Here is a 14748-nt window from a genome sequence, read left to right on the forward strand (position 1 = left end):
ACAAGTGTGAGCCACCACGCCCAGCCAGCCTCAATTCTTAATCCTTCCTCAATGTCATTCCTAATTCCAAACTCTACCCCAATCCTAATGCCAACAAACTTCTCCATCCACATGACTACAATCCTATAACCATCCGTAGAGTGGATAGCCACCAACAGGTCATCCCAGCATCCATCCTAAATCCGCCCTCCGTGCCTCAACTCAACCCAAACCCAAAGGCAACAGAAATTCTGGATCCACCCCCTCACCCAACCCTAGACCCGATATCCACCCTACCTCTAATTCCAGGTTTTGTTTTGTTTTGTTTTGTTTTGTTTGAGATAGAGTCCTGAGTAGCTGGGATTACAGGCACCTGCCACCACGCCCTGCTAATTTTTGTATTTTTAGTAAAGAAGGGGTTTCGCTGGCCGGGCGCGGTGGCTCAAGCCTGTAATCCCAGCACTTTGGGAGGCTGAGACGGGTGGATCAAGAGGTCAGGAGATCAAGACCATCCTGGCTAACACAGTGAAACCCCGTCTCTAGGCCGGGCGCGGTGGCTCAAGCCTGTAATCCCAGCACTTTGGGAGGCCGAGACGGGCGGATCACTAGGTCAGGAGATCGAGACCATCCTGGCTAACACGGTGAAACCCCGTCTCTACTAAAAAATACAAAAAAAAAACTAGCCGGGCGAGGTGGCGGGCGCCTGTAGTCCCGGCTACTCGGGAGGCTGAGGCAGGAGAATGGCGGGAACCCGGGAGGCAGAGCTTGCAGTGAGCTGAGATCCGGCCACAGCACTCCAGCCTGGGTGACAGAGCGAGACTCCGTCTCAAAAAAAAAAAAAAAAGAAACCCCGTCTCTACTAAAAAATACAAAAAACTAGCCGGGTGAGTTGGCGGGTGCCTGTAGTCCCAGCTACTCGGGAGGCTGAGGCAGGAGAATGGCGTAAACCCGGGAGGCGGAGCTTGTAGTGAGCTGAGATCCGGCCACTGCACTCCAGCCCGGGTGACAGAGCGAGACTCCGTCTCAAAAAAAAAAAAAAAAAAAAAAAAGAAGGGGTTTCGCCATGTTGGCCAGGCTGGTTTCGAACTCCTGACCTCAGGCGATCCACCCGCCTTGGCCTTCCAAAGTGTTGGGATTGCTGGCATGAGCCACTGCGCCCGGCACTCTAATTCCATTCTTAACCCTACACTCTTCGCAATGCCCATCCCCATTCCAAGCTCTATCCTGATCTTAATGCCTGATCCTAGAGAGTCGTAATTCACCCAACCTAGAACAGGAAGCCATCCTCAAAGCCAACTCCAAGTTCAACGTCACCACCACCCCCTTGGCATCTGGACCTAACTCCACTGCAGCCTCCCTCTGGGGCCCGCATGCCCACCTTGGCCTTGATGCAGGTGTCCAGGGCCGAATTTCTGATGGCCAGCTCCATCCTGAGCTGCTCCGCCTCCCTCTTCTTCTCTTCCAGCTCCTTGGCCAGGTTGTCTCGTTCCTTCCGCAGCACCGCCTTCTCCTCCAGCGCTAGCTGAGTCTGCCGGGAGCATTCGGCTTGGAGCTTGGCCTCCCGGGCCTGAGCCTCCTTCTCCACTTTCTGTTTCGCCTCCTGACTAGCCTGCAGGCCCTGCTGGGCTTCCAGCTTCTGGCGTTGGAGGTCCGAGTTCTCGCGGGCCACGCGTTCGATATCCATCCGCAGGCTCCGGGCCAGCTCCTCCACCTTGGAGGTCATGAGGCTGGGCATGTGGTCGCAGGCTCTGCGGATGGAGGCCAATTCCGAGCCCAGGGGATGGTAGAGGTTGTAACCCAGGTTGTCCAGGCTGCGTGGGATAATGGAGTCCCTCCACAGGTTACGAAGATCCATCTCAAACTTGTCCTTGTCGAGGGGCAGGCAGAGGGCTTGAACCTTTCGCAGTTGCTCCTCGGCCAGCTGGCGCTCTTGATGCTGCAGCGCCCGGGTTTTCACACATTCAGCCAGCTGTTCCTCCACCATGCGTTTGTTCAGCAGCACGCTTTCCTTATCCTTAGTGCAAACGGCCTTCTCCTTGATTATCTCCACCTCCAGCGTCTTCACTTTCTGATTCAGCATGAGGAGCAAGGCTAAGGAAACAGGACCAGGAGACCCAGGAAGATTAGGGGCTGCCGCGAGCACTGGGCGGGGTGTCCACCACCCCGGCTCCCTGCGGCCTTAGGACTCACCATCGCAGCTCTTGTTCATGTCTTTGAATTGTTCTCTGCATTGTTTCTCGCTCAAGATGATGGCAGCCATGTACCGCTGATTGTTCGTGTAGATGACCTGCCCGGAAGGGAGGGGAAGGGCGCAGGACAGAGCTTAGTGTCTTGCCCCCGGGACTGCCTGGGCCCAGATCGAGCACCCTAGTGGCCGGAGTGAGCTGAATTCACAAGGGCACGGTCCCTTTATTGAGGGGATGTTGGAAGCCAGGTGTGGCAGCTCACACCTGTCGTCCCGATTACTCAGGAGGCTGAGGTGGGAGGATCACTCGAGCCCAGAAGTTTGAGACCAGCCTGGGCAATATAGCGAGATCCCATCTCAATAAAACAAACAAACAAAAATAAATAAATAAAAATATAGTGGATGTTTGTCTGATTTTCAAAAGCTTTTACAGTTACTACTATCTAGAAATAAAAAGACACAAAGTATAAATATATGCTACAACATGGATGAACTTTAAAAATATTACATCCACATTTATGGTCAACTGAATTTTTTTTTTTTTTTTTTTTTTTTTTGAGACGGAGTTTCATTCTTGTTGCTGTTGCCCAGGCTGGAGTGCAGTGGTGCAATCTCGGCTCAACACAACCTCCGCCTCCCATGTTCAAGCAATTCTCCTTTCTCAGCCTCCCAAGCAGCTGGGATGACAGGGGCCTGCCACCATGACTTGCTAATTTTTTTGTGTGTTTTTGGTAGAGACAGGGTTTCATCATGTTGGCCTGGCTGGTCTTGAACTCCTGATCTCAGGTGATCTGCCCGCCTCAGCCTCCCAAAGTCCTGAGATTACAGGCTTGAGCCACCGTGCCCAGCTCGTTTTTGTTTTTGTTTTTGTTTTTAGACAAAGTCTCACTTTGTCACCCAGGCTGGAGTGCAGTGGCCCTATCTCAGCTCACTCTGCAACCTTGACCTCCCAGGCTCAAGCAATCCTCCTCCATCAGTCTCCCGAGGAGCTGAGACTACAAGTATGCGCCACCACTCCTGGCCAATTTTTTGTATTTTCCTTACAGATGGCGGTTTTACCATGTTGTCCAGGCTGGTATGGAACTCCTGAGCTCAAAGGATCCATCCGAGCCCTGAATGTTTTTTGTTTTTGTTTTTGTTTTTTTTTTTTTGAGACGGAGTCTGGCTCTGTCGCCCAGGCTGGAGTGCAGTGGCCAGATCTCAGCTCACTGCAAGCTCCGCCTCCCGGGTTCACGCCATTCTCCTGCCTCAGCCTCCCAAGTAGCTGGGACTACAGGCGCCTGCCACCTTGCCCGGCTAGTTTTTTGTATTTTTTTAAGTAGAGATGGGGTTTCACCGTGTTAGGCAGGATGGTCTCGATCTCCTGACCTCGTGATCCGCCCGTCTGGGCCTCCTAAAGTGCTGGGATTACAGGCTTGAGCCACCGCGCCTGGCCTTTTTTTTTTTTTTTTTTTTTAAAGAAACGGGGTCTCACTCTGTTGCCCAGGCTAGTATACAGTGGAGTGATCACAGCTCATTGCAGACTCCAACTCCTGGGTTCCAGTGATTCTCCTGCCTCAGCCTCTCCAGTAGCTGGGACTACAGGCCTGTGCCACCACACCTGGCTAATTTTGTATGTTTCAGTAGAGACAGGGTTTCTCCATGTTGGCCAGGCTGGTCTCAAACTCCCGTCCTCAGGTGATCCGCCCGCCTCAGCCTCCCAAAGTGCTAGGATTACAGGTGTGAGCCACTGCGCCTGGCCAAACTAAGTTTTGCATTTTTAGTAGAGACGGGGTTTCACCATGTTGGCCAGGCTGGTTTCAAACTCCTGACCTCAGGTGATCCGCCCCCCTCGGCCTCCCAAAGTGCTGGGATTATAGTCGTGAGCCACCTCTCCTGGCAGAAGTAGGGTCTTCAGAGAGGTAATTAAGTTAAGGTGAGGTTCTTAGGGTGGGCTCTAATCCAACATGGCTGATGTCCTTATAAAGAGAAGAGATTTGGACACAGAGACACGGACAGAAGGAAGACCAAGAGCAGACACAGGGAGAAGATGCCACCTGCAAGCCCAGTTAGAAAGACCTGGAACAGGCCAGCTGCGGTGGCTTACGCCTGTAATCCCAGCACTTTGGGAGGCTGAGGCGGGTGGATCAAAAGGTGGAGAGTTCAAGAGTAACCTGACCAAGATGGTGAAACTCCGTCTCTACTGAAAATACAAAAAAATTAGCTGTGGCTGGGCACGGTGGCTCAAGCCTGTAATCCTAGCACTTTGGGAGGCCGAGGCGGGTGGATCACGAGGTCAGGAGATCGACACTATCCTGGCTAACACGGTGAAACCCCGTCTCTACTAAAAAAATACAAAAAACTAGCCGGGTGTGGTGGCGGGCGCCTGTAGTCCCAGCTACTTGGGAGGCTGAGGCAGGAGAACGGCGTGAACCCGGGAGGCGGAGCTTGCAGTGAGCCGAGATCACGCCACTGCACTCCAGCCTGGGAGACACAGCGAGACTCCGTCTCAAAAAAAAAAAAAAAAAAAATTAGCTGAGCGTGTTGGTGGGTGCCTGTAATCTCAGCTACTCGGGGGGCTGAGGCAGAGAACTGATTGAACTCGGGGAGGTGGAGGCTGCAGTGAGCCGAGATCACGTCTCTGCACTCCAGTCCAGCCTGGGTGGTGATGGAGTAAGACTCAGTCTCAAAAAAAAAAAAAAAAAGACCAGGAACAGATCCTTCCCTCACAGCCTCAGAAGGAAGCAACACTGCTAACACTTTGATCTTGGTACCACCCAGTCTGTAATACCTTGTCATGGAAGCCCTAGCAAATTAATACAAATGCTAACACCATCTCATGAGGCAAATAAGAGTCTTTTAAAAAAAAATCTTCGGCCGGGCGCGGTGGCTCAAACCTGTAATCCCAGCACTTTGGGAGGCCGAGACGGGCGGATCACGAGGTCAGGAGATCGAGACCATCCTGGCTAACACAATGAAACCCCGTCTCCACTAAAAATACAAAAAAATTAGCCGGGCGTGGTGGCGGCGCCTGTAGTCCCAGCTACTCGGGAGGCTGAGGCAGGAGAATGGCGGGAACCCGGGAGGCGGAGCTTGCAGTGAGCCGAGATCGCGCCACTGCACTCCAGCCTGGGCGACGGAGCGAGACTCCGCCTCAAAAAAAAAAAAAAAAAAAAAAAATCTTCTTTTTTTTTTTTTATCGAGACAGGGTCTCGCTCCGTCACCCAGCCTGGAGTGCAGTGGCACGATCTTGGCACACTGTAACCTCCGCCTCCCAGGTTCAAGTGATTCCCCAGCCTCAGCCTCTTGAGTAGCTGGGATTACAGGTGTGCACCACTATATCTGGCTAATTTTTGTATTTTTAGTAGAGAGGGTTTCACCATGTTGGTCAGGCTGGTCTCGAACTCCTGACCTCAAGTGATCTGCCCACCACCAGCCTGGCCAATATGGCGAAACCCCATCTTTGCTAAAATTACAAAAATGAGCTGGGCATGGTGGCGCACGCCTGTAGTCCCAGCTATTCAGGAGGCTGAGCCAGAAGACTCGCTTGAATCCGGGAGGCAGAGGTTGCAGTGAGGAGAGATTGTGCCACTGCCCTCCAGCCTGGGGAACAGAGTGAGACTCTGTTTCAAAAAAAAAAAAAATTAAAATTAAAAATAAAGAAGATATGCAAATGACCAATAAGTATATCAAAAGATACTCAAAATCATTAGCCATTACGGAAATGCAAATCAAAACCACAGTGAGATGCCACTTCACACCCACGAGAGTGGCTATTTTAAAAACCCATAAAACCCCAAAATGAACAGTAACAGGTGTTGATGAGGATATGCGGAAATCAGAATTCTCAGACAGTACTAATGAGAATGTACAATGTTGCAACTGCTTTGGAAAGTCTGGCAGTTCCTCAAAATGTTAAACATAGTTACCACGTGACCCAGCAATTCTACTTCTCAGCATATACCCAGAGCAATGGAAACATATTCTCACATAAACTTGCCAGTAACGTCCACAGCAGCTCAATTCACAGTAGCCAAAAGGTGGAAAGAACCCAAATGCCTGTCAGCAGATGAATCGAGGCACAAAATGTGTCCTTCCATACATAGAACATGATTCAGCCATAAAAAGGAAAGAAGCACTGATCCATGTTGCAATGTGTGTGAACCCCCAAATCATGATGTGCAAGTGAGAGAAGCCAGACACAAAAGGCCACATTGTGCGACATTCCATTGACATGAAATGCCCAGAACAGGGCAAATTCATAGAGACAGGAAGCAGGTTGGTGGCTGCCAGGGGTTGGGGGAGGGGAATGGGGAGTGACTGCTGATGGGGACGTGGGTTTTCTTCTGGGAAGGTGAAAATGTTCTAAAATAATGTTCTAAAATGGATCATGGTGATGAATGTACAACTCTGTGAATGTACAAAAAATCATGAAATTGGCCGGGCGCAGTGGCTCATGCCTGTAATCCCAGCACTTTGGGAGGCTGAGGCAGGTGGATCACAAGGTCAGGAGATCAAGACCATCCTGGCCAATACGGTGAAACTCCATCTCTACTAAAAATACAAAAATTAGCCAGGCGTGGTGGCGGGCGCCTGTAGTCCCAGCTACTTGGGAGGCTGAGGCAGGAGAATGGCGTGAACCCGGGAGGTGAAGCTTGCAGTGAGCTGAGATCGTGCCACTGCACTCCAGCCTGGGCGACAGAGCAAGACTCCATCTAAAAAAAAAAAAAAAAATCAACAAATTGTACACTTATATATCAATAAAGATGTTTGTTTTTTTTTTTTTTTGAGACGGAGTCTCGCTCTGCCGCCCAGGCTGGAGTGCAGTGGCCGGATCTCAGCTCAATGCAAGCTCCGCCTCCCAGGTTCACGCCATTCTCCTGCCTCAGCCTCCCGAGTAGCTGGGATTACAGGCGCCCGCCACCTCGCCCGGCTAGTTTTTTGTATTTTTTAGTAGAGACGGGGTTTCACCATGTCAGCCAGGATGGTCTCGATCTCCTGACCTTGTGATCCGCCCGTCTCGGCCTCCCAAAGTGCTGGGATTACAGGCTTGAGCCACCGCGCCCGGCCTAATAAAGCTGTTTTTAAAAATTATTTATTATTATTATTGAGCTGGAGTCTCGCTCTGTTGCCCAGGCTAGAGTGCAATGGCGTGATGTCAGCTCACTGCAACCTCTGCTTCCCAGGTTCAAGCGACTCTGATGCCTCAGCCTCCCAAGTAGCTGGGAATACAGGGGTGCACCATCATGCCCAGCTAATTTTTGTATTTTAGTAGAGATGGGGTTTCATCATGTTGGCCAGATTGGTTTCGAACTCCTGACCTCAAGTGATCCACTGGCCTCAGCTACCTGCCTTGTCCTCCCAAAGTGCTGGGATTACAGGCGTGAGCCACCACGCCCAGCCAGCTGTTTTTATTTTAATTTAATTTTATATTTTTTGAGACATGGTCTCACTCTGCCACACAGGCTGGAGTGCAGTGGTGCCATGACAGCTCACTGCACCCTCAACCTCCCCAGGCTCAGGCAATCCTCCCACCTCAGCCTCTCAAGTAGCTGGTATTACAGGCGCATGCCATCACTCCTGGCTAATTTTTGTACTTTTTATAGAGATGGGATCTCACTATGTTGCCCAGACTGGTCTTAAACTGCTGAGCTCAAGCAATCCACCCACCCTGGCCTCCCAAAATGTTGGGATTACAGGTGTGAACCACCACGCCTGGCCAGCAAGGCTGTTTTTAAAGAAAGTGTTCACCTTTGGGAGGCCGAGGCGGGCGGATCACGAGGTCAGGAGATCGAGACCATCCTGGCTAACACGGTGAAACCCCGTCTCTACTAAAATACAAAAAATTAGCCGGGCGCGGTGGCGGGCGCCTGTAGTCCCAGCTACTCGGGAGGCTGAGGCAGGAGAATGGCGCGAACCCGGGAGGCGGAGCTTGCAGTGAGCCGAGATGGTGCCACTGCACTCCAGCCTGGGCGACAGAGTGAAGACTCCGCCTCAAAAAAAAAAAAAAAAAAAAAAAAAGGAAGTGTTCACAATTCAACAAACTAAAGCTGTGCCTTTCAAACTTTGGACGAGAACCCTCTGCAGAAATATCATAAGATATGAAGAATGAGGAGAGTTTGTCTTTCTGCAACTCTCTGTCCTTCGTCCTTTTGAAGCTGGCCCTGGATGAATGTCCTGGGGGGACATGGGGAATGCCTTCTGTTCTCAAAAGCCTTAGTCACTGGGAGGCGGAGGTGGGAACATTGCTTGAGGCTGCTTGAGCCTGGGCAACGTAATGCGACCATGTCTCTAAAAAAAAAAAAAAAAAAAAAAAAAAAAAAAAAAAATGGCCGGGTGCAGTGGCTCAAGCCTGTAGTCCCAGCACTTTGGGAGGCCGAGACAGGCGGATCACGAGGTCAGGAGATCGAGACCATCCTGGCTAACCCAGTGAAACCCCGTCTCTACTAAAAAATACAAAAAACTAGCCGGGCGAGGTGGCGGGCGTCTGTAGTCCCAGCTACTCGGGAGGCTGAGGCAGGAGAATGGCGTGAACCCGGGAGGCGGAGCTTGCAGTGAGCTGAGATCCGGCCACTGCACTCCAGCCTGGGCGACAGAGCGAGACTCCATCTCAAAAAAAAAAAAAAAAAAAAAAAAAATTAGCTGAGCATGGTGATATGTGCCTGTGGTCCCAGCTACCTGGGAGGCTGAGGTGAGAGGATCACTTCAGCCCAGGAGTTTGAGGCTGTGGTGAGCTATCATCGTGCCACCACACTCCTGCCTGGGTGACAGAGTGAGACTTTGTCTCTAAAAAAAAAAAAGGCTGTAATTTTTTAGTTTCTTATTTTTAATTTTTTTTTTTTTTTTTTATAGAGAAGTGTCTTGGGAGGCTGAGGCAGGTAGATCACCTGAGGTCAGGAGTTCCAGACCAGCCTGGCCAACATGATGAAGCCCTATCTCTACTAAAAATACAAAAAATTAGCTGGGTTTGGTGGCGGGTGCCTGTAATCCCAGCTACTCAGGAGGTTGAAATAGGAGAATCACTTGAACCCGGGAGGCAGAGGTTGTAGGGAGCTGAGATCGTGCCACTGCAATCCAGCCTGGGCGACAGAGTGAAACTCTGTGTCAATAATAATAATAATAATACTATAATTAAATAAATATTTTTTTTTTTTTTAAGACGGAGTCTCGCTCTGTCTCCCAGGCTGGAGTGCAGTGGCTCGATCTCCGCTCACTGCAAGCTCCGCCTCCCGGGTTCATGCCATTCTCCTGCCTCAGCCTCCCGAGTAGCTGGGACTACAGGCGTCCGCCACCACACCTGGCTAATTTTTAATATTTTTAGTAGAGACGGGGTTTCACCATGTCAGCCAGGATGGTCTCGACCTCCTGAACTCGTGATCCGCCCGCCTCGGCCTCCCAAAGTGCTGGGATTACAGGCGTGAGCCACCGCGCCCGGCCTAAATAAATAAATTTTTTTAAATGAAAAGACAGGTCGGGTGCGGTGGCTCACGCCTGTAATCCCAGCATTTTGGGAGGCCAAGGCGGGCGGCTCATGAAGTCAGGAGATTGAGACCATTCTGGCTGACATGGTGAAACCCTGTCTCTACTAAAAATACAAAAAAAAAAAAAAAAAAAATTATCAGGGCGCATTGGCAGGCGCCTGTAGTCCCAGCGACTCGGGAGGCTGAGGCAGGGGAATTGCTTGAACCCAGGAGGTGGAGGTTGCAGTGAGCGGAGACCGTGCCATTGCACTCCAGCCTGGCAACAGAGCTAGACTCCGTCTCAAAAAAAAAAAAAAAAAAAAAAAGGAAAAGAAAAAAGAAAAGACACCAGTTAGCCAGGTTCTGGTCTGAGAGGGGAGGCAGGGCTCTCCTCTGAGGATCTGAGGGGGCAGGCAGGACCCTATTATGAGAGTCTGAGGGAAGGGGCACAGTTGTGCCCTGGGGACTGAGGGGTGTTCCACCCCATCTTGGGGGGCTGAGGTGAGAACCACCATACTCTGGGCATCTGGGGAGACAGTGCTTTGCCCTGGGGTTTTGGGGATGGAGACAGGGCCCTACCTCCGGGGCTCTGAGCAAGGGGGTTGTGGTGCAAGTATGGCCCTGCCATTAGGGGTCTGAGGTGAGGAGACTGAGTTCTGCCTTGCGCAGGTCTGAGGGGCTGAGCTTACCTTCCTGCCCAGTGCGGAGGGCTGGGCGGTCTGAGGTCCTATGGGAGGCCTGTCTTTGCCACTGCCTTGGCCCTGGCCAGCCAGGTCACCTCCTTGGAAGACCTCGAAGCTGCCTCTTCAGCCTTTCCTCACCCCACCCTCCCATCTCTCACCCACCTCACCCTTAAGGAGAGAGCCCCGCACCTGCTCCCCACAATGTCTCAGGGCAGGCAGGACACCCCCGGGACGAAGTTGTGTCTGAGAACATGGGGATAATTGTCTAGTGTGTTTGACACAAGCTAGGGTGCGGGAGTGGCGCAAAGGTCTCCAGGAGACCCCAGATTTGCATCTGTGACTGTGCCCAGGGAGCCCGCCTGTTTCTGACGCTTCAAGAAAGTCAACTCCCCTCTCATGCCTTCACTTTCCTGCCTGCAAAGGGTTTAAAGCTTCTGCTGGCCGGGCACAATGGCTCACTCCTGTAATCTCAGCACTTTGGGAGGCCAAGGCAGGCAGATCGCTTCAAGTCAGGGGTTTGAGACCAGCCTGGCCAACATGGCAAAACCCTGTCTTTACTAAAAATACAAAAATTAGCCGGGCATGGTGGGGCACACCTGTAATCCCGGCTACTTGGGAGGCTGTGGCAAGAGAATCGCTTGAGCCTGGGAGGCAGCAGTTGCAGTGAGCCAAGACCTTCCGCTGTACTCTAGCCTTGGCAACAGAGGGAGACCCTGTCAAACAAAACAAAACAAAACAGCCGGGCGCGGTGGCTCACGCCTGTTATCCCAGCACTGTGGGAGGCTGAGGCGGGCGGATCACAAGGTCAGGAGATCGAGACCATCCTGGCTAACACCGTGAAACCCGGTGTCTACTAAAAATAGAAAAATTGGCCGGGCGCGAAAAATAAAAATAAAAATAAAAATAGAAAAATTAGCTGGGCTGGGCGCAGTGGCTCACGCCTGTAATCCCAGCACTTTGGGAGGTCAAGGCAGGGGGATCACGAGGTCAGGAGATTGAGACCATCCTGGCTAACAAAGTGAAACCCCATCTCTACTAAAAACACAAAAAATTAGCTGGGTGTGGTGGCGGGTGCCTGTAGTCCCAGCTACTCAGGAGGCTGAGGCAGGAGAATGGAGTGAACCCAGGAGGCCCAGCTTGCAGTGAGCCGAGATCGTGCCACTGCACTCCAGCCTGGGTGACAGAGCAAGACTCCATCTCAAAAAAACCAGACCAAAACAACGAAAGCTTCTCCCTACTTCCTGGGATTTGGCAATGAGTTAATATTTCTAAATTCAACACCCAGCATACGGCAAATATGGACTGTTTATACATGCTAGAATTGAATAGGAACAAAACACTGTGAACTTTTATTCAGTCCATCCTTTTTTTGTTTTTTTGTGTTTTTTTTTTCCATTCTGGATCTCACTCAGTCTCCCAGGCTGGAGTACAGTGGCACCATCTTGGCTCACTGAAGCCTTGACCTCCTGGGCTCAAGCGATCCTCCCACCTCAGCCTCCCAAGTAGCTGGGACTACTGGCACGTGCCACCATGCCTGGCTAATTTTTGTATGTACATATTTATTTATTTATTTATTTATCTATTTTTAAACAGAGTCTCCCTCTGTCGCCCAGGCTGGAGTGCAGTAGTGAGATCTTGTCTCACTGCAATCTCTGCCTCCCAGGTTCAAGCGATTCTCCTGCCTCAGCCTCCCGAGTAGCTGGGACTACAGGCACGTGCCACCATACCAGGCTAATAATTTTTATATTTTTAGTAGAGACAGGATTTTACTAGGTTGGCCAGGCTAGTCTCGAATTTCTGACCTCGAGTGATCCACCCACCTCGGCCTCTCACAGTGCTGGGATTACAGGTGTGAGCCACTACGCCTGACCTAGTTTTTGTACGTTTTGTAGAGACAGTGTTTCACCATGTTGCCCAGGTTGGTCTTGAATTCCTGGACTCAGGTGGTCCTCCTGCCTCGGTCTCCCAAAGTGCTGGGATTACAGGTGTGAACCACTGTAGCCAGTCTTCAGCCACTTCTTATTTGCAACTAGTGTGTGCTGCCACATTCTGGGAGCTTTATGCATAGTAAGTTACGGGCTCAGGACTGCCAATTAACACACAGGAAGAGAGCTAAACTTGGATTCCAAAAAGACAACGAATAATTTTTTCAAAATTATATCTCGGCCGGGCGCGGTGGCTCAAGCCTGTAATCCCAGCACTTTGGGAGGCCGAGACGGGCGGATCACGAGGTCAGGAGTTGGAGACCATCCTGGCTAACACGGTGAAACCCCGTCTCTACTAAAAAATACAAAAAACTAGCCGGGCGAGGTGGCGGGCGCCTGTAGTCCCGGCTACTCGGGAGGCTGAGGCAGGAGAATGGCGTAAAAACCCGGGAGGCAGAGCTTGCAGTGAGCTGAGATCCGGCCACTGCACTCCAGCCTGGGCGACACAGCGAGACTCCGTCTCAAAAAAAAAAAATTATATCTCAAATATTGTATGGAATATACTTACAGTAAAAAAAAGAAAAAAAAGTTGCTGGCTGGGAATGGTGGCTCATGCCTGTAATCTCAGCACTTTATGAGGCTGAGCCTAGGAGTTCAATACCAGCCTCGGCAGCATAGTGAGATTCTGTCTCTAAAAAAGAAGTTAGCCAGGGCGCAGGGCAGGACATGGTGGCTCATGCCTGTAATCCCAGCACTATGGGCAGCTGAGGGGGATGGATCACTTGAGGTCTGGAGTTTGAGACCAGCCTGGCAAACATGGTGAAACCCCGTCTCTACTAAACATACAAAAATTAGCTGGTATGGTTGTACGTGCCTGTAATCCCAGCTACTCAGGAGGCTAAGGCAGGAGAATCACTTGAAACTGGGAGGTGGAGGTTGCAGTGAGCCGAGATCGTGCCACTGCACTCCAGCCTGGGTGACAGAGCGAGACTCCATCTAAAAAAAAAAAAAAAAAATTGCCAGGTGTGGTGGTGCCCACCTGTAATCTCAGCACTTTGGGTGGTCCAGGAGGGAGGACTGCTTGAGCCCAGGAGTTCAAGACCAGCCTGATCAACATAGCGAGACCCCATGTCTACTAAAAATAAAAAATGACCAGGGCATAGTGGCACGTCCATAGTGCCAGCTACTCAAAAGGTTGAGGCAGGAGGATAGCTGGAGCCCAGGATGTCAAGGTTGCAGTGAGCTATGCTCACATCACTGTGCTCCAGCCTGGGTGACAGAGTGAGACCCTGTCTCCAAAAAAAAGAAAAGAAATAAAAAAAAAATTAGCTGGATGCAGTGCCTCACCCCTGTAATCCCAGCACTTTGGGAGGCTGAGGTGAGAGGATTACTTGAGCCCAGGAGTTCGAGACTAGCCTGGGCAACATAGTGAGACCTCATCTCTGCTAAAGATAAACATATTAGCTGGGTGTGGTGGCACATGCCTGTAGTCCTAGCTACTCAGGAGGCTGAGGCAAGAGGATCACTTGAGCCCAGGAGATTGAGGCTGCAGTGAGCTATGATAGCCATTGCACTCCATCCAGCCCAGGATACAGATGGAGACCCTGGCTCTTACAAAAAAAAAAAAAAAAAAAATCAAATCTGTCGGCTGGGCATGGTGGCTCACGCTTGTAATCCCAACACTTCGGGAGGCCAAGGTGGGTGGATCACTTGAGGTCAGGAGTTTGAGACCAGCCTGGCCAACATGGTGAAACCCCATCTCTACTAAAAATACAAAAATTAGCCGGTTATGGTGGCACGTGCCTGTAATCCCAGCTACTTGGGAGGCTGAGGCAGGAGAATCACTCGAACCCGGGAGGCGGAGGTTGCAGTGAGCCGAGATTGCACCACTGCACTCCAGCCTGGGAGACAGAGCGAGATGGTGTCTCATAAGAAAATAGAATATTTGTCCTGTGATTGTCCCCCTCTCTTGGATGAGGAAACTCAGGCTCAGAGAGGTGAGGGGGCTTGCCCAGGGTCCCCAGGACAAGTGTCCTGCCCACAGCCTTACCCGGTCACCCTGGCACTGGCGGAAGCTGGCATTGATGCGGTCCAGGTCGCGGCGGGCACTCAGCAACATCTGCATGATGGCATCCTTGGCGCGGGTGGTGAGGTTGAGCTCCTTGGTCAGGTTGGTCTGGGAGGCCGTGAGCCCCAGGACCTGGCTGTACAGGCCCTCGGCTCGGCGCTCAGTGGCCTGCAGGTTGGACTCCGTGCTCACGTGCACGTTGCCATAGACCATGAAGAGCACAAGCCCCAGGATGATGAGGAATTGGATGAGGGAGACGAAGAGGAAGAAGTAGCGCAGGTAATACCAGCAGCCCCGAGAGCTGCTCCCGGCCCGAGCGTAGGACCCTCCATGCTCCATGGCCAGACCCATTTGCTCACTCCTGCCGTCTAGTGCACCGTCCCTGCTTGCCACCCGGCCTGCTCTGGCCTCCGCCTCGCAGGGGGGAGTGCTTATATTACTCCTCTTAATACTTCCTCTGCCTGGCTCC

General features: G+C 51.5%; 1 protein-coding gene across 2 annotated transcripts in view; it reads right to left on the bottom strand.

Moving 5' to 3' along the window:
* PLVAP (plasmalemma vesicle associated protein) overlaps positions 1-14684 on the bottom strand; it is a 28897-nt gene extending 14213 nt beyond the window's left edge. For both annotated transcript variants that reach the window (XM_045380757.2, XM_005588380.4), the window contains exons 1-3: positions 14262-14684; positions 2170-2266; positions 1358-2070 (exon numbers count right to left, since the gene is read on the bottom strand). In XM_045380757.2, the coding sequence (XP_045236692.1) occupies positions 1358-2070; positions 2170-2266; positions 14262-14630 (1179 nt within the window). In that variant the 5' untranslated portion in view covers positions 14631-14684. The remainder of the gene's footprint in view (positions 1-1357; positions 2071-2169; positions 2267-14261) is intronic.
* Between the last annotated feature and the right edge of the window lie 64 nt (positions 14685-14748).

Source organism: Macaca fascicularis, chromosome 19 (assembly GCF_037993035.2).
Source record: "Macaca fascicularis isolate 582-1 chromosome 19, T2T-MFA8v1.1".
In the NCBI taxonomy this organism is placed as follows: domain Eukaryota; kingdom Metazoa; phylum Chordata; class Mammalia; order Primates; family Cercopithecidae; genus Macaca; species Macaca fascicularis.